At 29.8% G+C, this 27153-nt stretch overlaps 1 protein-coding gene across 1 annotated transcript in view; it reads right to left on the bottom strand.

Moving 5' to 3' along the window:
• LOC118185917 (cobalamin trafficking protein CblD) overlaps window positions 1–27153 on the bottom strand; it is a 59546-nt gene that overhangs the window by 18165 nt on the left and 14228 nt on the right. The window contains exons 4-7 of the mRNA XM_085810770.1: window positions 24348–24464; window positions 10921–10987; window positions 5580–5716; window positions 2922–3008 (exon numbers count right to left, since the gene is read on the bottom strand). Coding sequence (XP_085666896.1) covers window positions 2922–3008; window positions 5580–5716; window positions 10921–10987; window positions 24348–24464 — 408 coding nt within the window. The remainder of the gene's footprint in view (window positions 1–2921; window positions 3009–5579; window positions 5717–10920; window positions 10988–24347; window positions 24465–27153) is intronic.

The following is a 27153-nucleotide window of genomic DNA, read 5'->3' as shown; positions in this document are numbered from 1 at the left end:
TATCACAGTAAAATTAGGAGAGTTAGCAGCTATGTAATAGAAAAAATACAACAGATTTTTATTCAAACAAAATTTCAAAAGGAAGAATATATACTAAGCTGTAGCATTATATTAGCCCTGAAATGGCAAGAAAATTGAGAAACTCATAGTCTTTCTAAAAGGCATGAAGCTGAAGAAGTGAGTGATCATGGCAAAAATCAGTTCAATCCTACTTCCAAATCCTGAGTACAACAAAAGAATGATTGGAAATAATTGCCAAGATCTAATGTTAGCAAGCCTTCTTGTCCTGAAAATATAAATGAAAGGATCCCGAAAATATATATATATTTTTTTTAATACATACTTGCTATGGCACTTTTTAACCCCTTAATTGCCACGGAAAACGTACAAGATTCAATCTCCAGTGCCACCAATTTTTTATACAGACGTGCGTAGTTATGTGACATATTAGGGAGAAATAAGTGCAAGTTTTCCTGTCTAAAGACTGTTTACTTTCACAAACATAAAAAGAAAAAATGAAAATACGAAATTTAATGTTTACAGTAAAGTGTAATAAAAAAGACGCAAGTATAATAAAAATGATTACAAAAATTGGAGTTTTCGATCAATTTATTTTTATACCAGTAAAGTGTAATTAATATCAGGTTTCAATGTTATGCCTTGTAAAATCAGTATACCTAGAAAAACATATATTTCTTCTGAAATAGTTGGATGCCACAATTTTGTTCTTGACTTTTTTTTGCAGGATGTTGGTTCATATACTGGTCTGTAAAATGGTTAGTTTCAGGAACAATATGAAGCACAAGCAGTTTATCAAAAAATAATTCAAAGAAGAATCACCAATATCAGACATATTCATAAAAAAAAAAAGGGGGGCACCTTCTACAAACAGTAAACAAAAACAGAAGACATAGAATTAAAAAAATATGTTTTACTCAAATAGGAACACGAGCAACAACCACGCAGTCATAACTTTCACTATTTCAGAAACATTCCACTCTCCTATTCCATCCCCCTCCCTCTTTCCTAAAATAGTATCCTCCTTCGCATACTCTGCCAAGGTCATTATTATGTTACATTCCAAAGCTTTGCCAATAATTTTACTGGTAGCGCAAAGCAAATGATAGTATTTCAGAAGAGCATATATATATGCCCGAGGCAGTTAATGCATCGACTAAGCAAGGCATATATATACGCCCGCAGCAGTTAAGGGGTTAATTCATACCTTTTGTTCCCTCCACAAAAGAAAAAAAGGACCGAATATAGAAATGAAATACATTAACCATTATTAAAATATGCCCCGTAGTTGACTATATAGTATGACAGCAGTTATAGGATGGAGATATACCATCAAGACTATATGTACAACATTCAGGTCATTTTCCATACATCATACCACTTACATGAAGCGAAAGTCATCAAGAGGTTGTAAAGCTTGTACATATGATTAGTGAAATGATTTCAGAGTACCAAAATGTCAAGTTGCATTATGTAATGCTTTGAAAGATACCATATAGTTGAAGGTTATTATTTTTTTTAATGTTAATAATTTTAAAATAAGTATTTTTACAGAAAATGAAGTAAAATATTATTGATTCATAATTTACATCCAGATAAATAAATATTTGCAATTATTTCTGAAACATCCTACAAAATTAAACTAATGGTATTTTACCACATATATTTAGATATTTTAAGACATACTGACATACAACAACTACAGTTGCTAAGCCAAACTATTAAGTAGCTTAATGCATGACTGGCATACTGTTGACAGTGGCATATACCATTAGAGTTGAATTAGTAGGCAAAGAGTTAACCTAATTCTTAAGCAACAATGAAATCACAGGGGAAAACTTTTAATTACACTGTAAAGTATTGCATAGTTTTTGGAGAAGTCATTTTTCTCCACCAAAGCTCATGAAATCATTTTTCTCCATGAAAGCTCTGCATACATACTGAAACATTGGTCCAAATTATACATACATACTTGTGCTCACTTGTGTGTGTGCGTGTCTTTGCTGGAAAAAAAATAAAGCTCTTTTCTTTAAAAAAAAGGGGGGTTATTAAAGTGGATTAGAAATGGGTATTATACAGTAATGTTATAATGAGGTAATCCAAAAGATAATGAGGTAATCCAAAAGAACAACTTTTAGCAACATCAAGAGGTCAGCTACATTCAGAAACATTAATACTTTGTGCATCGTCGAAATACAGAAGAATTGTATATTATGAATTGCTGCCACCCAATCAGACAATAAATTTGGGAAAATAATGTTTCCAAATGGAAGTTTTAAAAGTGAAAACTCAAGCAAAGGCCCCAGAAGAGACCAATCTTCAAGGTGTTGTCTTCCATCATGGCAATGCTTGGCCACACATTTTGATGAATGTCTGACAAAAATGTATTAAATGTTGCTGAAATGTTTTGTATCACCCTCATATTCACCAGACCTTCTTCCATTAAGATTTTCATCTTTTTGGAACACTTCAAAATTCCTTGAATGGCCTGGAATTCCCTTTTTCTGGAGACTATTATACAACATGTCAATAACTTCTTTATGAATAAACCAAATGAGTTTTTAAAAAAGGAATTTTTCAGCTGCCTGAAGATGGTAAAAAGTCACAGAATAAAATGGTGTTTATGAGATTCAAAGAAAGTTTTTTACATTTTTGTGCTGCTCCAATTATATTTACGATAAAAAAACTGTGAAACTTTTCACGTCACCTAAAATTAACAATATTTTTGGGTGATGTGGAATTATGATATGAATTTGTTAATTATGATATGAATTTTTTTAATTTGAAAATTTAATGTTAATTATGATATGAATTTTTTAACTATCCTTGAATTAACTGTAAACATCATCCTCAGTATTACTTCATTTAAGCAAAAACTATATTTTGCAAAAATATATACTTACTGGTTTCCCGGAATTAGGATGTATAAAATCAGCCCAATAACCAGATCTTTTTAAATGTGCACAAATAGTATTAGCAGCAGTCACAAACTGAAAAGGAAATTTTCATCTACTTAATAATGTTGTGAAGAAATATGGTTTAGGATAGTGAATATACATTCTAACTGAAATTCTAATAGCTTAACTTATGGAAAATTATCCAATGAATGAGAATTTTGAGATTTCCCTTATACTTTTCATCAAATAGCACTTACAACTGAAAATGATATCATCTATATTAAAAGTAATATCAGAATTTATGATCATATGCAGAATACCTTTTTAACAATTTAAATAAAATTTTGGCAAAAATGTACATAAAATTCTGGCATATAGGCAAAATTTTATGTATATTGTTAAAAAGGCATTATACAAAATATATGTCAAGTAAATTTATATTTTATTTTTTACATATATTCCCCCTACTCATAACAGACTATGAGTTCAATGTATTTGAATATTAACCCTTTCACGATACAGTCATCATTAAATCACTTTTTGAAGTCACTTAAAATTTCATTTTTGGTACCTAAACCTTTTACAATTTGCTTTCAAGGTATGGCCATAAACTCTTAATTTAGTGTCATTCACCGACACTAGACACCACTTCAACTTTCTTGATGTGTATTGAAATAGTCCAGCAAATGTACTGATCATGATTGAAAAATCAAAAAAAAAAAAAAATTATGATCAGGAAGACTTGTAATGTCTTAAAATATGAATCCTTATGATTTTTCTCTGTCAACATGACGATTAAGATAAATGATACCCATCCATAAGGTGCCAGTCTACTAATGACTTTATAACTTTTTATTAAAAAAAAAAGCACTGATAAGGAATACTTGGAGGTTTTATAAAACAATATATCCACCACACTAATCATTTTTCAAAACTGAACTTTATGGTAGTTATAATCTGCAAATATATGAGCTCAGTTCTTAGAAATTTTTAACAGTATATTAGAGTCTAAAAGGTCCCTAGTAAGGAATTCAGGAAGACTTCAAGAAGTATTTTTAACAGTATCATGAATCAAAAGTTTTCCTGGATATTAATATAAAAAGTAAACCAAACTGCCACTTGGTCTCAACTGTAAAACAATTTCCACTGATTTAAAGAACATTTCATAATTCCAAGACCAAATGTCTGTTTATGGTTTCAAAAAAGTGAAAAGTCAGTTACATCAATAAACCAATTTAGCTTTAAGAAATCAGTTCTAGAATTGCTCTACTAAACTCTACTCCTTTAGATTGCTTAAAGGATAAATAATTCGAATTTTTCAATAATAATTATAATTCTTATTTCTGGAGAGAATTTGATAGATATCTTTTCATAAAAGCCCAAAAACTTAATATTTAAGCTATTATTCGAGCATTTTTTATTAACAGAATCTACAACTTTATCAATCTTAATTACAGTCCATGCTTAAAGCAGTCAATCATTTCTACCAATATGAAGTCCAAGCCAATAACTTGCTAATAAATTTACAGAAAGCAGCTATCTGAGAACTAATTCTTTCAAAATTCTTTTTACCAGTTTTTTACCCATTCTGGAAATTTCTGACAGATAACAGTTCTAAATTTTGAAGATTTGCTCCTTTGAGATAAATCTACTACATTTTTGACATACAAGTGAACATCTAGATTTAATTTAAATAATTACCAATTTTAGATATGAGCAGTTCATAATGAATATTCTCTACTTATTGTGAATTGATGACTCAGTTTTTAAATCTCTGAAAGCAGAAAAAATAGACTACTGTAAATTCAATTTAAAAATTAAATTTTTCAATTATTTTAATACTGCAGATGATTATTGACAAAAAGCTGAGAGTGGATTAAAAAAATGAAGCTTCTGGTCATTATTTCTCTCCATAAAAATTTATTTAATATTTTTCTTTTTATAAATAAAAATATTTTTACTTAATTAATACTTTATCTGGAATGGTAGACACATGTATTTAATCACTATTAAATATAATTAATAACCCCCTTAGTAATTATACACAAAAATCATTATTCATATTTATACCCGCCATATAAGTTGATTTAGACTCTTGAGTACTTTTTGTTGTCTTAAAATATCGACTTACATGCCGGAAAATATGGTATAATAGCATTATCATCTCATTTCAATTTAAAATCAGTAACAGATCAGGGTCACTTAAACCTAATTAAATTCTATTATGCCTGAATAAAAAACAGATAAACTTAAAATCATTTACCTAATTTAAAAGAGAACCGGTAAAAAATGTATCAGACTGAGTTCTATTTCTCAGTGAGTTCAAATAAAGAGAATGTAGACATCAAAATAATGGAAGTTGCTTTCCTATCAAATCACCTAATTATTTTTAGCAGTTGTTATTAAATCATCTTGCCTAGTTATCTATCTTAGCAATTACTGCCTAGTTATCTTTTTACCTGTTGCATCAAATGAACTAAGCATGTACACTTAACTCATTCAGACATAAAATATTTTTTTGCAACAGCTGGTACATACATTTCTGAATTGGCACGTCAAAGGAGAAAAAATTAATTCAGGAAAGAAAATTTTTGATTGCAGTAAGTAGTTCACAGAAGAAATCAAATTTAAAATTAATAAAATTAGAAATCATATTGCACATACAAAAGTTTCTAATTCTTCTCTCTCAACTTCAGCATCTTCACTCCAGGAACTCATATCATTTTCCGTTTTTTGACAGAGAGTTAAAACAGTAAGATTATCATTACTCAGATTCCTATTTGGAAACAAATCGGCAAAATCTGGAAAGAAATTCACATTTGTCATAAAATGCAACAAAAGGAGGCGAAAACCTTCTTATTTACAACACAAAAATCTTACAAATAATATGTGTAGAAACTATTTCATTATGAGCATCATTTGCTTATTTCAAGCTATGATTTAAAACTGAACAGATAAAACATTTTCTCTAGATGAATGTTATATACATTTTTAAAATGCCTAATGCAAAATTCTGGGTGAAGTTTAAGAACATGTTATCAGATTTAAATTCTCCCAAAAGATTAAATATTTTGCACTGATATTACAACTTCAAAAGAATTAAAATCCTAACAATAGAAAAAAATTTAGACTTCAAAAAAGGATTTATTTTTTCTACCTTCCTTTGTTATTGAAAATATAAGTAACATAAACTGAAAATATCTGAACAAATGTCTCAAATTTACAATATATCAAAGCACACCTATTATACGAAATAAATATACAAGTAGTTCTTGACTTATGACAAATGCCTTTCCAGAGATTTCATTATGTCGATTCGGGTTAAATCAGAGACTTCTTTTATTCTTGATATCTCTGATAATATTTCTATGAGTAACGTTTTAAATTAATATGTAATACATTAAACAATGCACACATTTATGGAGCATTTGTAAATTCATTCATATATAACTTCATTCTATATGCACTACACACAGAGTAAGAGCTAGGCTTTTCATCACCTGCTATAACTTCTGTGGCTCCTAAATTCTACCGTCCAGTGTAACTACACTGGTTGCATCCACTCTGGCACCAGCCCTGACTACATATGTTCAAACATCTTTTTATAAAATTAATAATAGACTTCCTTAAAATTACTTAATACAAACAAAAAAAAAACAATATATAAATACTTCAAACTGAAAATAACAGATCAGTAATTGTTGCTCATTAGGATGATTCTCTGCAACCAGGAAAAAATTTGTTAATGTTCTCCATTTTGATCTTTTTTTTTTTTTTTTTTTTTTCCTCTCTCTCTCCATCATATATTTCATAACAAAATTTTACTGCTTCTCAGATTTGCTTTTTAACTTTGGCGAAAAGATCAGTGTTTTGATATAAACTTTCGAGCAGCTAAATTCCTTGATTTAATTTTGAAGATGTTTCAGATAATCTTTTTATAATCCAAAAACAATGCAAGTGTGTATATACTGGTGACAAACTTAAAGGATTTTAATCTTAGTTTGGGCCATTGTAAAATTGAGGATAATCAGTATTAAGAAACAAAAGACAGATACAAACTGAATGCTTAATTTATTTTACGGAACCAGATAATCAGAAGAAAAAAAATTATTATAATATGAAAGCTGATTATCATCATTCTGGTTAAATACTAGCTGGTAAACTACAACTATTTTTATAATACGGATAAAAAAAAAGCAAAGTATTAATAGATTACAGAATGATAATTAAATTTACATTTCCTTCTCCAATGTTATATAACAGTTCTTTCTGAGCAAAACTTAACCTTATTTACGAACAGAACAAAAAATTGCTTCAGGATGAAAGAGTATCATCGATTTAACAAATAACAAAATAGACACACTGTTTTTATTTAATATATATATGTGGGTTCTTTAGTCTCGAAATCACAACTCATATTCAAACAAAACACATTTAATGAAACATTAATACATCTACAAGATCGTTCATCTATTAATACAGCATCTATAACACCGCTGATCTATTAATACAAGATCTATATCATTTTACATCTATTAATACATCTATATGATCTTACATCTATAAAACAACATCTTACATCTCATAAAACAAAGTGGCGAGAGTTCTATCAATTTCACTCGTGCAGTCAACAGCTGAAATTTAAACAGCGTGCGAGGAAAAATATGCAGCTATGCATTTAAAATCCCACATATATATACAGATAGATGAAATAATTATTCTAGTCTGTTTTTACAAAACTAAAACATAGCAACTTCATAACATAGCAATTTATACATAATATTTTAATTCTGAATCTGCTTTTAAAAAATTATTGAAATTTTTCATGTTATTTTATGTAGCTTAAATAAATGATGGTAACAGAAACTTCATCCATGAAAAACAGCAGAAATTAATAAAATCCAAATCATGTTTTTAAGGACAACATAGAAAGCCTACATAGTTAATCAAAAGCTGTAAAAATTTAAACATAAATGAAATGCAGATGAAAAATAAACTGGTTTTGAATATCAAGAAAATTCTGAAAACAAATTGAAAATTATAGAATTATGTGGAAAATATGTTAAGAAAAATTTAATACATAATCTCCTAAGAGCTAAATACCTTTTCCAAAACCTAGAGAGCAAACAATTAATGATTAAAATAAAAGAGAATGTAATTTGAGAACAGAATCCAAAGGGAACACACTACCTATTCATCATCCATTTCAGCATCCAAATAAACAGTATTTAAAATGAACAATGAAACTTCCTGTAAAACACTTAACTACAAGAGAATTTCAAATTTTACAAATCAGGATTCTTTTACAGTTGTTTTAAAAGTATACATTATATAAAGTATTCAGAAAAAAGCCTTAAAATATCTTCATAATCTGATAATACTCAATTAAAATACGAACAATTATGAATTATGAAAACAAATGGACAATTATAGAATTATGTGGAAAATATGTTAAGAAAAATTTAATACATAATCTCCTAAGGACTAAATACATTTTCCAAAACATGGAGAGCAAACAATTAATGATTAAAATAAATGAGAATGTAATTTGAGAACAGAATCGAAAGGGAACACACTACCTATTCATCATCCATTTCAGCACCCAAATAAACAGTATTTAAAATGAACAATGAAAGTTCCTGTAAAACACTTAACTACAAGAGAATTTCATATTTCACGAATCAGGATTCTTTTACAGTTGTTTTAAAAGTATACATTACATAAAGTATTCAGAAAAAAGGCTTAAAATATCTTCATAATCTAATAATATAATGATGAATCTGATAATACTCAATTAAAATATGAACAATTATGAATGCAGTTTTTCAGAATCCTAATTTAAGCACAAAATATGCTTACAAACTACTGAATGTAACTACTATGCAAAGCAGTAAACTGAATTTCTTAAAACAAAATATATGCAAATGCTATTGATATTTTAAAAATTCTTCTCTAAAATATATTTTAAGATGTTAACAAGCTGCATTGGGGTGGTATGTATTCTGAATGTCTCAGCTTCTGCTCTGAATTAAACTGCCGCATGATTTTATATTTATATATATATAAACTGTACCAGAGATATTTTTAAAGACAATATTTTTTAATTACATAATTTTTAATTGAATTTCTTAAAACAAAATATATGCAAATGATACTGATATTTTAAAAGCTCTTCTCTAAAATAAATTAAGACGTTAACAAGCTGCAGTAGGGGATGGTATGTATTCTGAAGGTCCCACGCTATGGTTAGTTAGCTATGGTCTCAAGCTCTCTTAGCTTCTGCTCTGAAGTAAACTGCTGCATAATTTTATATTTATATATAAACTGTATCAGAGATATTTTTAAAGACATTATTTTTTTATGAAAACAAATAGATTTATCAGCACTCACTATTTTCTACAATTTGATATAAAAAATATATAAATAGCATTCTAGACATAACAGGAATAGCCTTAATATGGGCGGGATTATTTTAGATTAAACGTTCCTTATACTAATTCTATATTTTTCCACAAAATTCTGTTAAGAGTTCCCAGCACGGTTGCCACTGAAACAGGAGAATGAAATTCCCTGACTTTTCCAAGTATGTTTCAAAATTCCAGGCTAACTGCACAGTGCGCATAGGCTGTGCTGTAAATTAATTAAGGTACCATTTAAAAACACAAAAATTTGCCAATTATATATGACTTTATATATACAGGGTTATTCTAAATTCTTTTTACAAACTAAGAGGAGTGAGAGTATTCATCAAGATGAGCAATATAGGGTTGCATTCCACTCTGAGGGGCAGGAAAGAGAACCTGAACTTACAACAGTGGTTGGAGAGCGAATGAACGAATCCAAAAGTTACAGGATCAGTTTAGTGACAAACTCACAGAGAATGCACAAAATGAAATAAACTGAAAACTTGACATTCGAGTGTTAATTCCAGCTCAGACTTTGATGGCAAACACTCAAATGCACATCTTTGGTTGGCTAGGTCTCAACCTCGCAAACGACTGCAACAAGTTAACTATCTAATCAAGGACCAAATATTATCAACTGACTCCAACTTCCGCTGTATGCCAAGATTAGCATGAAAAGTTCATGCTGTGTTCCGGCAGTCAGAACTTCATATCCCACAGAAGAGCACCTCAAGTAGAATGACTGCAACACAGTAACTCCAAGAGGAAAGGATAGAAGATGGTGAAGGGGGAAAAACTGCTACCTTGATACTTGATATCAAGATAGCAGTTTTCCCCCCTAATAGATAATTCCCCCTAATAATTTAGATAATTAACTTGTTGCAATTGTTTGCAAGGTTGAGACTTTGCCAACCAAAGATCTGCATTTGAGTGTTTGCCATCAAAGTATCAGCTCGAATTAACACTCGAACGCCAAGTTTTCAATTTAATCCATTTTGTGCATTCTCTGCAAGTTTGTCACTAAACTGATTGTGCAACTTTTAGATTCATTCATTTGCTCTCTAACCACTGTTTAAGTTCAGGTTGGAATTCTAATATTCCTCTTTTCTGCCTCTCAGAGTGGAATGCAACCCTATATTCTATGGTAATTATTGCTCATCTGGACAAGTACTCTCACCCCTCTTAATTTGTAAAAATAATTTAGAATCATCCTGTATTTATATATATATAATCCCCAAAGCATTACTTTTATAACTATAATAAGAGTTGTTTTCTCCACAGGACTGAGGTTAGAATCCGCCCAATCAAGGTTTAAAAATGTCTTTTCTGTAGACATTTTGCAGGTAAAGAAAGAAAGAAATCTGTTTAATGATATTTTAAAATAAATTGAAGTATTTTATATTTATTCAACAGCACACACAAGTAAAAAATATGTGCATTAAATTTTGTAATGGTATGTCACATTACTGCTAGAATTAGTTTCACAAGTATGCCAGAGAAAACTGCCTGAAATTTGAAAGTGTTAATAACTAATGGTAAATAAATTTAGAAGGAAGAAGACACATTAACTATTTGTACTATTTATATTGATAAAAGCTTACCTTTTTTTAAAAGCACAGGACAATCATGAGCAGCACAATCGATCTTTTGAGGAGTAGAAAGTATTTCCTATAAAAAAATAAAACACAAAATAATTAATGGAACAAAAAGGCCTAAACATTGCACCATTTTGCCATACCCACTTTGTATTAAAGCCATTTGTTTAAAGCTTTGCAATAAAGTGCAAAAAATACATATCACTTTGTATTTTTTTGGGGGGGATCATATTTCCTGTTGGCATAAGTTCACAGTTTGGTTACTTTCCTGGTGATCCTCCTTTATAAGCATTGCTAACATGACTACATTTCATTTAATGATTTTTCCCCCCCTCCTTGTCATGAATTTCATGATTTAGGATTAACCAAAAGATGAAAAAGCAGCTACCATGTTTCCTTCAAAAAAGAAATTGTCTTCATAAACAAAGATTGTTTTCAAATTGCCCCTTCAAAGTAAAATCCAACTTGAATTTGAAACAGCTATGCAGCCTTAGCTTGTATCAAGAAGAAAAAGGCATCCAACACAAATGTGATTTGTTGCATCATACAATTCTCCAGCACTGCTGTACCATTCATTTATTTACGGCATCAATAATTAGCATTACTCAGTTCTGTGAACCAAAGCTTGTTTCAAATGAATTGCATAACTGTTGACTAGAATAATTACATAAGAAAAATATAACCCATTTCCTTATTATATGATCCAAATATTGCAACAAAACTGAGGTAATTGATGAAAACTTATTTGCAAAAAGAAAAAAATAACTTGAACTGTGCTCTTACATTACATTAGGTTTTTAAAGGATTTGAGCATGAAATTAAAGAAAATTCCTTGTTGCTGTTCGCTAAAATACAGAGTGATTATAAATGAATGGTGTGGTTTTAAAAAATTAATAAGAAATTGACGTATTACCTTACCCATGTAAAATCTGCACTATAAGCAGTTTTAAAGCCTGCAGTTTTAAAGCCACATCATTCATTTATAAATGTTCTATATTGTTCCATTTCATATAGTAATGAGACAAATATATGGAGAAAGGATAAGTCAAAATGCACTAATATAGTGCTAAAAATGCATAGTTGGCTTTAACAGAAAATTACCATAAGAATAGCACAAAAATAGCACTTACTATAAAATTTTGCTTTTAAATAAAATTTTATGATACTAATTTAAGCTGAAACCTAAAAGTGAAACACTAATATCAATTATATTCAAATTTTCTATTATTATTAGCAATTAATCAGTGCTAGAACTCACTTAAATAAGAATTAAATAGCAGAACTTTCTATAGTACACTGTGATGACTTGATTATTGCTTAGGTTATCTTTTTAGGACAAAAGTAAAGAACTACAATATTATGTTTTATATTATGATTACTATGTTACATTCAGATTATCAGACATTACTACTGTACAGCTGTTATCATTTCTTTCTACTTAAAAATTGCACAGCTATATTATTGTAGGGAACATTGCTCCTTTCGACTGAGCTCCTCATAACTTAGTGGAGAAGACACAGGACTCTAAACCCGAAGGTCCCGGGTTCAAAACTTCTCAAAGGCAAGATGCCTGACAATTGGTTTTCATGCAGATTTCCTTCTTATTAATCTGTTTTATGTTCTAGCATGTTCATCAGCTGTATATAAGTAGTTCTTCATTCGGTTTGAAATAAAAAAAGTTTTGAGTTCTTGCTTGATCATTTGTACAATCCCTTAAACTACACAGCAGTATTTATGAGTGTTTTTAACTGTACTCTAAAAGCAAATTCACTTACAAAGTCATAGAAGATTTCTATGAAAAAAAGAACAAATGAAGTCAGAAAATTCCTGCAATAAAAAATGTGTTCAAAATATTCTGAAGATATGGTTTTAAAATTGGCCTCCATATAATTATAATGCATGCACAGGCCTCCATATATGCCTCCATATATTTATAATGCAATGTATCTGAAAAATTAGTTAAAACAAAAGTTCTAAAATCTAACACATGCTTATTTTCAGAAATTCAAGTTACGATTTCTATACAAAACTTCTTGCATACTCATTTCAAGGCACATGTACGTCTCTCACTTTTAAAATAGTGTAAAAATTTTAAAAAATCGCATAAACAATGCGTACAAATGAAAACTGTAGGCAAAACATTAAGAATTTTGATATTATTAAAAAATTTCATTCTTTAACATTCTTTTAAAAATTAAACATTATATGCAGGGTTCGTACACATTTCTGCACACGGAAATTAAGTACTTTTAAGGACTTTTAAGGACCATTAATGAAAAAATTAAGGACCTATGAGCAAATGGGAACTGAATAAAAAAATGCCATTAATATTATCCATGCCTTAATTTCACTTTTGTAATACCATCCTAAAAATGAAACAGATCCCTAAGTAGTAGTATGCATTATTAATAAACATGAATTAATTAACATAATTATTAAAAGGTTTGAATAAAATAAACTTCATGCAATTTATCAAGTAGCATTACATTTTTTAAACTTATAATAGTTGACATATTTGAAACAAGATAAGTGACATTTACGTTTTACTAACCGTTGTTAGCTTTATGTTGATTTTTTTTTATGTCTCATTTTGTCACATACTTGGTCAGTCTAGAGGTTTAGTAAATAGCAGGTAGATTTTATGTCAAACGGCATAGGTTGAAATGAGAAATAAGATCATAATCAGCATGATTCTTAACAAAAGACTGAATGTTGTCACCACTGCTGCTTGTCTTGAGAGAGACCTGCTGATTAGAGCAAACCTTAAAGACCTGACCTAGTCACGGTTGACAAGTGTTGAAAGTTAGTCAGGCTCTGTTTGATGCCGTTAGTGTCGTAGCTTTGTGTAGAGTTCCAGGGATTATAACCCAGTTGATATACTTTAAGGTTCCAATAAACCATGAAAGCACCAGAGGTGATAAACTGTTTTGTATTATTTTAAATCTCACTAGATGCAAAGAATAAGTTTTACTTGAATTTTTACATTTTTTTCATTTTATCTTGTGACCACAATGAGTATAAATGAAAGTAAATAACTCGCTTTAATATGTAAAGATAATTTTTAAGGGTAAGCAGTTAGTTATAAATAATTAAATTAGGTAGTTTGATAACCTTAGTCATTATGGTTTTACATGGCCACTATTAAATTTTATTTTTTAACAATATTTGTTAAAAAAAACACTATTAAAATCAAAATCTAATAACATTTCACAGTTTAAAATTCATGTAATTTATGACATTAGGATAATTACACATTAAAAACTACAAAACATTTACATCTTGTAACAACAACACTCAAAAAATATTTATCCATCATTTTAACTTGAAGCTTTCCCATTTTGGCTACTTTATATCAATTTCCTTCTCTTTAAGCACCTTTTCTTACAATTAAAGATTTGTCTTAATATGCAAACCAATGCTCTTGCTCGTTTCTGTGTGCTTTATGTCCTAACTTGCCAACCTCTCCACAATGTACCTATGAGGGTTTACTTGATCTATTAAAAGTTAAGTCCAAAACCTCCCAACAGAAGTGAAGCACATTATCGCTATGTCTGAACATATTTACAATATCAGACAAAGCTTCTTAGTTAAAAGGAACTTAGACTATAAAGGCATTTTCTGATGCTAACAAAATCAATTACAGCTCACGGTAACGTAATTAAACAAGAACAGTCTAATTCAAACTAAAAATGTGGACTAGTGGTCAAAGATTATACAATTTAATTTGGCTCAGTAACTCTATCATATGAGAAAATAGAAATGGGCAATTATAGTAAAGGCTCAAATCATAAACAATTGTGTTATTTACATAATAATAGCTGCACATATTTTTGAAGAATAATTTTCTTTATGTATTCAGTTTCTTTCTTCAAAATGTTCCCTTTTCATTTTAGAATTTTTGGATTTAATTAAGGATTTCTGTTATTCTAAAAAACTCTAAATGCATTTAGAATTTATACAAAAAGCGGCTAATTTTATTTCTTTAGTAATATGAACATTCAGAAGAAATATTAAATATATATGGTAAAGGCAGGTTACAGAGCTGATGTGGCAGAATTTTTAGAATTTAGTGACACAACAACAAAATCTAGAAAGGGCAAAACTTTTAGAATTTAGACAGGCATTGAAAGCAGAATTTAGAAAAGCACTATGCAGTCGAATTTAGGATCCACAGAGATTGCATCAAATGGGAAAATGTGTATGAAGCATAGCTCTGTGTATGATGCATTAAAACATATTAGATGGATCTTTTAAATTGTAAGTTTTCAATTTATTTATTAATAAAAACATTCCTATCTATAATTCCTGGACATGTGATAAGGTTAGAAGCGTTTTTGATATTTTCCATGCTTGTGTCTAGTGAAAAGTAGAGAAAATAAAGGGAAGCTAAACATGGTAAGATTACAGTATCAGAAGTAAAACATTCAAATATTATGTTTTCATTGTTCTTCCAGACATTCTCAAAAAAGTAAGAAATTTATTGCAAATTTTCTGTAAAATACATCTATTATGTGTTGATACCATGGAGACATTTTTCATTTTGTCACATATTTCTCGAATCTTCTAGAATTGTGGGTCTATAAATCTTGCCTTCAAATCCTTCTAAACTTTCCAAGCTGCGATGTCTAAAATCCTAAAGAAAAATTATCCCTACCAATTCTGCAACAGCAAAAAGCCAGAAATAATTTGGAAGAAAAAAAAAAAAAAAAAAAGGAGGGGGAAAAGTGTAAAATTAATTTCATAGAGAAAACTGGTGCATATTCTGAAAATTTTGAATATTCTGAGACAATCATATGGCAAAACTCTTTTTTACGAAAAATTAAAAAGAAGACATTTTTAATTAATTACATAGCTAATTTTGCTTTTGCTAAAAGCTGTTTCATAAATTGTGCTTTATAGCATTATATGTTATTTATTTTTCAGATTAAAAATATTGTATAAGTTGTCAAAATGAAACTTTATAATATGACAGCAAAAAATAATAATGTTTTATTTTAATCTTAATTTTAAAATATAATTTGAATATGTTACCATTATTTTAGTGAAATTTATCAATGTTACGATGTTTTAAAAAAAATCGTTGAAAAATTCTCAGATCTTGGAATTAAAAATTTTCTATAGAAGCTGATCGTAAAATTGCCAAACTGTTAATAAGTCGCCAAATTTAGAACCGTTTAATAAAAGAATTCACATCCCCAAAGAGAAAAGTTGTTTAAGAGCTCTTTATTAAAAAAAAAAAAAAGAGAGAGAGAGATATTTCGAAATGTTCATGTCTTACTTTTTGCTTAGATATTCGAGTATTCCATCATTTATATTAGAAATAGAAACAAATTATAAACTATGAGCCCATTCAAAAGATAGCCATATATGTCAGTGAATCGTCAAAAATATTCCTCCAAAATGCTAATTCACATTCGAAATGGCAGTCATAAAAACAGACAGAAATTTTGGCTAATCTTTGGAATATGGTAACAGGTAGTTTGGCAACATTTTGGTAAGATGATAAAAGTTACTAGCTAGGACTTTAGCAGTGTACATGGATAAAGTGAAAAGTGTGCGCAATGCCATTTTTGTGCAATTCTGGGATGTTTTTTTAAGTGAAAATTGGTCGACGTGTACATGGATGATACCGTGTATGTACAATTCTTAAAAACGCGGCAAGCAGTTTGCGATTCTGCACTTTCTCCCAATTTCGCACCTAATCTTCGTCGTGATTAAGCATTTATGTTCCATAAAAGTTCTAGTATAAGCGTAATTCGGCTAGCAGATTGTTGGAAAAAAATGTTGAGTAAAAAAAAAACATGCCTTTACTTCGTGAAAACAAAATGGCATCCAAAACAAAACTAGCAGGTTGCTGTAGCAGGGTTGGTTGCCAAATTTTCGCCAAAAAATCGCCAAGTTACCATAATCTAAAGATTAACCAAAATTTCAGATGATTAAAATTAAGGACTTTTAAGGACCAAAAATCGATTCCAAAAAATCTAAGGACTTTAAAGGACTCTTAAGGACCATACGAACCCTGTATATGGCTATCAAAAAATATCTAGTGCCTAAGAAATTACTCATAAATTTTGTAGCGGCTAGTCCTCCTAAATTTTAATCCTAAATGTAAATAGCATTCTCTAAATGGAGGAAAAAATTAGTTGGAACCTGGCTTTTGGCGGGAGAGGCTGGATATTCAGTACAGCAAATCACATAACCAGTGATTCAGTCTCTTTTAGTATATATATATTTGTATGAAGTGTATATAAGTTAATTTGTGTGTTGTAAATAAATGAAAGGGGTTAACCCTTTCATTTATTTACAACACACAAATTAGTTGTCATTAATTTTTAATTCACTTAGTTGTCATTAATTTTTTACATGACATGACACTATTCACAACTGGATCTTACAGATTTAATATTCATTCGCTTTCATCTACTCAGTCAGTTGCATATCTTTCCATTTGTCGAAGTAATACAATACAGGGAAGGAAATTTAAGTAAAAATGATGTACATTATAATGTCTCTGTTCTCCTTAACAAATGATCTACTGTAAGATGCTTAATAAAACTATCTCCTACCTATTTTTTAAAAAGCACATAAGCAGGAAATTATTTTTGTCCATTAATATTTTCAATAACAAAAAAGTACTTATCAGCATGTCATAAAAACAGCGCTTGTTTTCAATAACACTTTTATTATTTAAAACTCAGTAAAACTATAAATATTTATTAACAGCTATAACATATTAGGTGACAGTTTAATGGATTAAGTATAAAATTCATTCAAAATCCTATTTCTATAATATGGGAAATTACAAAAAGTGTTTAAAAATTCAACAATAAATATTACATTACTTTCTTATAACTAGACAAAGTTAATTAAGTATATTATTATTATATAAGTGGACAGATCTATGGTATCGCTGAATACACAGTTATTTTTCGGATAAGGACCCCGATTTGATTTCTATAGTGTTGCTGGTTTTGACATTTTTCTTTTTAGCTTTCTATTAGTTAGTAGATGAAGTGTTTCAAATTAAAATGAACGATATTCCATCCAAAGAAGATGTAATTTCTTTCTTTCAATCAACATTTTCCCACAAGAATGAATTTGTAAGAACAAATATCAAATGCAATCATATATTATCTTTTTTAAGCCAATCTGGAAGTACAACATCTTTTTTAAAAAAGCAGAATTTCACATCAAGACCTAGTTTGAATGTTCTTTTCAAATTTCCCCTCCTCCCCCCCCATCAAGCAAATTTTACTTATTGCTACATGAACAATCTGATATCTATTTAATGGTATGACACATAATTAGATATAGCTAATAAAAACCGCCATCAACTGGAATAATTATTTAGTCCAAAAATGGACTATGGTCTTGCACTTAAAGAAATAACTGGAGGCCATAGAAAAATAGTCATAATATACAAAAGGCATTTTTCCAAAAGAAGAAATCTGATGTAGATGCCACATGACTTAACTGCAGAGCCTATTAAATTATATAAATTATTTGTCGCACTTTGTTTAAACTTATTTTGTCTAATTATTCTAACTTAATTAATCCCCCGAGGCGAAAAATGACACGAAAAACTGCATATTTTGAAATTAAATGTACCTGTCAAATTTGTCATACTGGAGTCAAAACAAGTATGAGAGTATCTCGTATTTTGATTTTTTTCATAACAAGTACAAAACTTTTCCAAACATAAGTATAAGAACTGGGAGACTGGATAAAAGTTAGGTTTCATTATTTGTCCAAAATATTTTTTTTTTAATTGGAATTACCAAAACATGAATATTTTCATTCATTTAAAACACTTCTGTAATTGGAAGTCTATGATGACCTATCATTGCCAGGTAAGGATTTTTAAGCCATGAAAGGGAGGTGTATGTGTGAAGCAACAGTGTACCCACGGCTACTGCTAAAGTTCATTCACACCATTGTATTTTAGACAAATTTAAACAAGGAAGAAATGCTACAGAACCATGCAGAAATTTATTGAAAGTGTTTGGTGAAGGTACAGTTCACGCAGATGATTTGAAAATTTTGAAAAAGGTGATTTCGACCTTTCTGATAAGTCATGTTCTGGGCGACCACCTCGGATTGAAGACGATGTTAAGACCATGTTGGAGCAAGATCCTTTTCTGACAACATCGGAGATTGCAGAAAGGCTTAATTCAGCTCAGCAAACCATATCAGACTATATTCGGATGATAGGATTGGTGTGGAAATATTCAAGATGGGTGCCACATGAATTAAGTCTGAAGAATTTGGATGATCGAGTCATCATATTCACTTCTCTGCTTGCTCGGAACAAAATCGAGCCCTTCTTGAACAGGATGATCAACTGGGGATGAAAATTGAATTATCTACAAAAGCATCGTAAAGAAAAGGACATATTGTGAACCCTGAAAACCTAGCCCTTCCATCTCTAAACCAAATTTGACTCTGAATAAGAAAATGTTGTGTATATGGTGGGATATTTGACGACCAATACATTATGAGATTTTAAAAACCAAACAAAAAGCTTAATTCGTAGAAGTAGTGTCAGCAACTAGATAATTTAAAGACAGCAGTCCAAGAAAAAAGGCCAGGGATGTCCAATAGGAAGGACATCATACTGTATCATGATAATGCCAAGCCATATGCTGGTTTGGGAACTCATCAAAAAATTCCAGAACTAGGCTGGGAAATTCTGTCACATCCACCATATTCCCCAGACTTAGCACCCTCCAACTATCACTTGTTTTTGTCTTACAAAATTTTTTGAAGGGCAAAAAATTCGAAAATGAAGATGGATGTGAAACAAGCACTGGTTCAATTTTTCGCATCAAAAGACAAAACATTTTTCAAACATGGGATATACAAATTGCCCTCACACTGGTAAGAAGTAATTAATAATAATAGCTTAATAAAGTTTATTGACAGTAAGAAAATTTTGTAGTTTGTTTTACTCCAAAAACGGTAGACCAAATATACACACACTTACTTTTGGTATTCCTGAATTAACTAAAATATGGAGGTGCAAAATTAAATCTTATAGCTATATTTTTAAATCTTATAAACACATATGCAAGGATTTCAAAGTTATACAGCTAATCGGTTTTGAGTTATACAAGATAGGTACATGAGAATGTCTATTTTGAATCCATTTAACAGCCTACTTTGGAATAAAAAGTCCTTTCTTCCGACATTTTTTTGCATGACTTCTGTATGTGCTTGACACATACAGATGTCATGCAAAAAAAAAATCATCCAAATGGATTTGGGAATAGTCGAAATGGATATTTCAGTTGAAAATTTGGTCATCTTGAGCTGCAACCTTAACCTTTCTAAACCAAACTTTCAATCACCAAATTTTTCGTGAATTTTAGAGATGTTTGAAGGTAATGTGTTTGTAGATGTGTTTCTTTTATACATGTTCCACACAGAAATATCAAAACACTTGTGGAAGCGATCAACCAATATATTAACCATCCAAGGCAGCTAAAGGTTTAGTCTTGATGTTTTCAAAAGGATTGTACGTAAATGGTATTTTCTTGGTCATAATTCCAAAACGATCCTCCCACTTTCCATTTTGACTTTTTCTTTCCAAATATATATTCTACTATAATCTTCTAAACACATTTCAACATATATATCTGTATTCTTGATGGCATCATGAACAATATTTCAGGGTTCGTACGCATTTCTGTACAAGGAAATTAAGTACTTTTAAGGACTTTTAAGGACCATTAATGAAAAAAATTAAAGACCTATGAGCAAATGGGAACTGAATAAATTCAATTAAAACTATTATATCTACGCCTGAATGTGAGTAGCTTGCATTATTATTAAACATAAACATAATTATTAATATTTTGAGAATAAAAATAATTTTATGAAATTTATCAAGAAGCATTAAATATTTTACACTCATAATAACTGGACATATCTGAAAGAAGATAAGTGACATTTTAGTTACATTTTACTAACAGTTAGCTTTTTTTTTTTTTTTTTTTTTTTTTTTTTTTTTTTTATGTCTTCTTTTGTCACACACTTGCTCAGTCTAGAGGTTTAATAAGTAGATTTTATGTCAAGCAGCATAGGTTAAAATAAGCATTAAAATCTTAATCAGCATGATTCATAACAAAAGACTGGCTGTTGTCACCGCTCCTGCTCGCCTATAGTAAGACCTGCTAATCAGAACAAACCTGAAAGGCCTGATGTAGGCATAGTTAGCAAGTTTTGAAAGTTAGCTGACCACCGTCTGATGCTGTTAGTGTCATAGCTTTGTGTAGAGTTCCAGGGGTTGTAACTCAAGTTAATATAATTTAAGGTTCTATTAGGCCACTAAAGCATTAGCGGTGATAAGTTGTTTTGCATTAAGTCTCACTAGATGCAAAGAATCACATGAATTTTTATATTTTTGTGTTTTACTTTGTGACCACGGTAAAGGTTTAACACGTTGAGCGCGGCGCCGAATTTGTTGTCCTTTCTGTTCAGCCGGTGGCAATATTGCGATTATGCGGTGCAATATTGCCGACTTAAATTATTCATAAATTATACATAAAGGAAGGAGACACACATAAAGTCCGAAAGTACTGTTCAAAATGTTATGATGACAATTCAAAACTATTTGGATGCAAGATAGCCAAAAATGTAACCAAAATAGTTGTTTCATATTGTAATATGTGTAAAGCTATGCCGTATTTTTGTTTAGAATGTTTCAATAAATTTCATTAAAACTACTTTTGATCACATTTCATTGAGACTATACTTATTTTTTAACTTTAATACTGTCGGTCCGGCGGACTGACGCCAGCCAAACGAAAATTCCAGAATAATATTTGTTAAAAAACCATATTAATATCACAATCTCATAAAATTTCACAGTTTAAAATGCATGCAATTTATAACATTGATTTTTTAGGATAATTACACATTAAAATCTACAAAACATAAAAATCAACAAAATAATTATGCGTCTTTTTAATTTGAAGGCCTGCCCAGACATTTTGGCTAATTTATATCGATTTCCTTCTCCTTAAACATGTTTTCTAACAATTAGAAATTTGTCTCAATATGCAAAACAATGTTCTCATTAGTTTCTGCGTGTTTTATCTCCCAACTGCCAACCTCTCCACAATGTACTACCTATGAGGGCTTACTTGATCTGGTAAAAGTTAAATAGTCCAACACCCCCCCCCTCCCCGACAGACGTGAAACAAATTATCACTATGTCTGAAAGTAACTATAAATCAGATAATAAATTTAAATAAAGGTTTAAATAAGCTTCTTATTCAAAAAGAACTTGGAACATATAGGCCTGTTCTTTTGCAAACGAAATCATTTACAGTTTGTGGTGATATAATTAAACAAGAAGAGTCAGATTCAAACTAAAAATATGGACTAGTGGTCAAAGACTATACAATTTAATTTCAATTTAATCTGGTTCAGTAACTCTATTGTCATAATAAACTCAAATGTCAGCAGCAGTAATGAAAAGACTAATAATTACAAATTATCAAAGCTGACACAACTAATGCAAAGAGCAAGTGGAAGTCAGAAACACACTTGTCTTACACTCCAGAAACCTTCATTTTATCACATTTTTCTAGAATCTTTTAGAATCGAGGGTCTATAATTTGCCTTAAAATCTTTCTAAACTTTCCAAGCTTCAATGTCTAAAATCCTAAAGAAAAATTACCCCTACTAATTCTGTAACAGCAAAAAGCCAGAAATGTTTTTTAAAAAAATCGGAAGAAAAAAGTGTGAAATCAATTTTATAGAGAAAACTGATGCATTTTCTGAGAATTCTGATCATTCTGAGAAATGGGAAAAATTCTTACCATTAAAAAGACATTTTTAATTAATTACATAGCTATTTTGCTTTTGCTAAAAACTGTTTTGTAAACTGTGCTTTACAGCATTATTCCTTGCTTATTTTTCAGATTAAAAAAATTGTACAATATATGGCCAAAATGGAACTTTATAATATGACAAAGAAAAATAAAAATACTTTATTTTAATATTATTTCTTAAATATAATCCCAATATATTACCATTATTTTAATGAAATTTAACAAAAAAATCGTCAAAAAATTCCCAGATCTCGTAATTAAAAATGTTCTATAGAAACCGATCTTAAAATCACCAAAATGTTGATAATCGCCAAATTTAGAACCGTTTAATAAAAGAATTCACATCCCCAAAAGTGGAAAGTTCTTTGAGAGCTCTTCATTACAAAAAATGAAATAATTCTGAAATGCTAATGTTTCACTTCTTGTTCAGAAACTCGAGTATCCCACCATTATTTATATTACAAATAGGAAAAAATTATAACTTGTGAACCCATCCAAAAAATAGCCATATTTGTCAGTAAATCGCCAAAAATATTCCTGCAAAATGCTAATTCACACTCGAAATGACAGTCGTAAAAACAGACAGAAATTTCAGATGATTAAAATTAAGGACTTTTAAGGACCAAAAATCGATTCCAAAAAACTTAAGGACTTTTAAGGACTCTTAAGGACCGTACGAACCCTGTATTTTTTAATGCATGTAGACAGCTTTATCGCTTGGAAGGTTAATATAGGAAGCCTTATATACTCAGATTGTTGGGAAAGAAGTTTTCAACATTTTACAGTAAACCAAAAGTATAACTTTATGGATCCAGATACCAGTGGCTATGAACCAAAACAATGAATGACTTTAGAAGTGCAGAAATAAACATAAATGGAACAATATACATCAACACATGAATTCAATCTTCCTGGATTTATTTAAAGAAAGAGGTGAGGGAAATACAGTGACTTATTTCAAGACAATTTTATCTGTAACAGTACTTTTTATGCTATCAGAAACTGTACTGAAGTACTGTAGATAAAAACAAAACTGCATATAAAATTATACATTGATTGCAACTACACTAACTTAACTTCAAGAATAAAAAAAGAAATTGTTTTGTTATTCTTAATTTATGAAATGTGAATTTTCATAAAATGCAAAATGAAATTAAATTTGAAACATTTTTCTGAAAAGTGCTAACAGATGCCTTCAATACATAAATACCCAGAATAAATTTTGTTATTATTTCTTCTTTCATTAAACTGTTACATCAAATTTGGGGGGGGGGCAGAGGAAGTAAAGAAGAAAAGCATGATAATTATTTTCAAAAAAGAAGCATTTTTGGTACATTTATTCAAAAACACTAACACACATTTTAAGAAACTAGAAAGCAAAGAGGTTGAAAAGGGAAGATGCATATATTCAAATAATATAATATATTAATTATTTGGTTATCTTGAGCTGCAGCCTTAATCTTTCTAAGACAAACATTAAATTTCTACTATTTTTCTCTTAGGATATTTCTCCATTCCTTTATAGCAGGCATCAAAAATACCTATTTTTTTTTTTTTTATTATTATTATTTTATTTTCTCTATAATAAATTCTTACCTCTGTTATAATACATGCAACTTGACTAAGCAAACTTTGATGCCTATCTTCTGGTAATGTACTTAAAATTGCTTCTAATTTATCTCCAGCTGATTTGGGAAGTTCCTTTATTCTATTCTTGAGGAGGAGAAAAAAAAAGTTACAATCTCCAAAATGACACCACAAAAAACTATATTATCATAATAAATAATTAATTATTATTTCTAATTAAATATGCCTTGTCAATAAAAGAAAAAAATCACAAAAATAGGAAATTATGAAGAGAAAATATTCAAGAAAAAAAGAGAGACCTCTATAATTTCCTAATAAAAAATTAGGATAAAATAAAATAATAACCTAATAAAAAAATTTCAATAATTGAATAAAAATTTCTTCAATACTATGTTGATTTATAAAATGAAAAATATTTTCTCCCTCCACTTTAAAAATAACAGCTCTACACAAAGATTCATACAGAGGGTGCACTTTAAACACTTTTAAAATAATTTCAGGGCTTTTTAAGTAACATCTTAAATGTAAAGAGTATTTTTTAAATGTTCAATCTGACAGTTTTTTTAGGGGGACGGCACCATGATTTGAATGCTAGGAGGGCTTTTCATCAAATTTCCAAGGATAACGATTTCCATTCCTATTCCACTACTTTTCAGAGTCCATCAATTATTATGGGTCTGTGCTTAGAAAAAGTTCAAGAGACCAGAATCACAGTAGTCCATGGGTGAAATTTCAGGGACTTTGTAGAAAAACACAACACTGACCTACTTAGCAACTTCCGCTACAGAAAAGACACCATATGCAATACCTGTGTCAACCTTCATTTTTTCAAGAAATGTAGTATGGTCAAATACCAAAAATCCACTGACTTGAAATCTGCCAACTCCTGAAATCCGCGTTGCCCCTCAGAATATAAACATTCAGTTTATAGGTTCCGGAAACCTCAACATTGAGTACAAAATATCGAAGAAAAAAATACTTATTGAATAATAATGTCATAATTACCGAATAATAATGAGTCAAAATGGAAATACCAAATTATTGATATAAAAAAGTGTTAAAAAATAAGATAAGTTTTTTCCCCTCTAATCTGCATCGAGGTAAAAAGCAGACAATTCACTCAACTCTTTGTTCAAGTTCACGATTCACGTTGTTGTATTTTCTGAGCTTTGTTATTTCATTTCACGAGATTGTTTAGTGCTGCCTTTTTTTTATCTGAATATTTTATGGATAAATTAAGAATATTTTAAATTTCAGCTCTTTTTAATACAATGACAGATAAGAAATGCACTCATGATTTTATTACTTGCAACGGTGAAAAACGTAAACACGTTGCATTGACTAATGCAAAATGTGCAAATTCTGCAAAAGATGAAAGCAGGTGCTACTACTCGATTTATAGCAGAATGGTATGGAATTGCAACATGATTGTGTATGATATATGGAAAAATAAAGAAAAGCTGTTGAAATTTTACAGCAACAGTGATTCTAACACCGGAATCCGAAACCGGAAATCTTTGCATGAGGCGAAATCGGCAAACCTCGAAGCTGTGTACATATAATACAATGAATAACATAATCAATTTATATATGTAATAATAATTTAATGCATATAATAAATTATTGCAATAATGTATATAATAATTTAATTAAATGTATCTAATATGCTTTATTCATTTTGTACTTTTAGTCCCAATATTATGCTTTATCTTTTCTGTCCTGAAATCCACAAAATCCTAAAATCCGCACAACCTCTGGTCCCAAGCTTTGTGGATTTCTGGAATTCTACTGTAGTACCTTTATAAATACAACTTGTTGCTTCGTCTTGATGAGTTTCACTCTTTGAAGGTCATCAGAATAAAGAAATGATATTTCCTTCTGCAAATATCAGATTTAAAACTTTCTCTTGATAGTACACTGAGATGATTTTTAGCATTTTTTTCCACTCTTCTTATTTTTAATTTTCTAATGCAAGACAATCCTGCGACAATCATAAACCCCTTACTGAAACATTCTTTGCATTGATGAAACCAGGTTAGTAAATTTTTCCTCTTCATTTTTGATAATAAATAAGCTACTTTTTTAACCCACTCATTTAGATAAACCCATGTTTCATCAAGAGTCATGACATATTTCCATTTATCTCCGGCAAAATAATTTTCATACAGGATTCTACAGTTTTCTGTGTTGAGCTACATTCCTCAAAAAAAGCTGATGAACACTATGTTCTTTAGCTTTTTTAAGCTGTAAATTTTTATTTATTATTTTACTTGTTGTTACTAAAAAGGCATTTAAAGACTGCAATTGATTTCTGCATCAACAGATTTTTCTCTTTTTAACAGTTTAGCATTAGAAACATAAGAAAGAGTTTATAACTTTTCAGATACATGTTTGGAGTCTTCTTTTCATGCAAAAAGTAAAGACTAACGTTTCCCCCTTTCCTATAAATAACGTTGCTTATTTTGCACTTAATGCCCATCCACATGTGTATACTCAAGACGTAATTGAAGCAGTTTTTTTTCCGCCAGTGTAAATTCGCATTACACAGAAGACATAAAACTGAGTTCGCTCCTGTTCAGCTTTTTCCTCCGCAAAGTGAACGAACAGCCAATACCCGACCGAGTTCTTATCACGCATCACAATTGGAAAGGTCTTCTTGCTTGCCCCTTTCAATATGGAGTCAGAACCACACAGAGATAAATTTCTGCTTAAAGAGATCATAACTGTATACAGCAATAAAATAATCAGCATTGTTTATGGCATCCTCAGTTTTCTCAAACGATATATATTGGTATAAATTTCAAATTCTTATTAA

This window comes from Stegodyphus dumicola, chromosome 2 (genome assembly GCF_044657685.1).
Source record: "Stegodyphus dumicola isolate Sdum_Otavi_A_Nest chromosome 2, ASM4465768v1".
NCBI lineage: Eukaryota > Metazoa > Arthropoda > Arachnida > Araneae > Eresidae > Stegodyphus > Stegodyphus dumicola.
The sequence above is the reverse complement of the archived record's forward strand: the minus strand, read 5'-3'. Positions and strand labels throughout refer to the sequence as shown.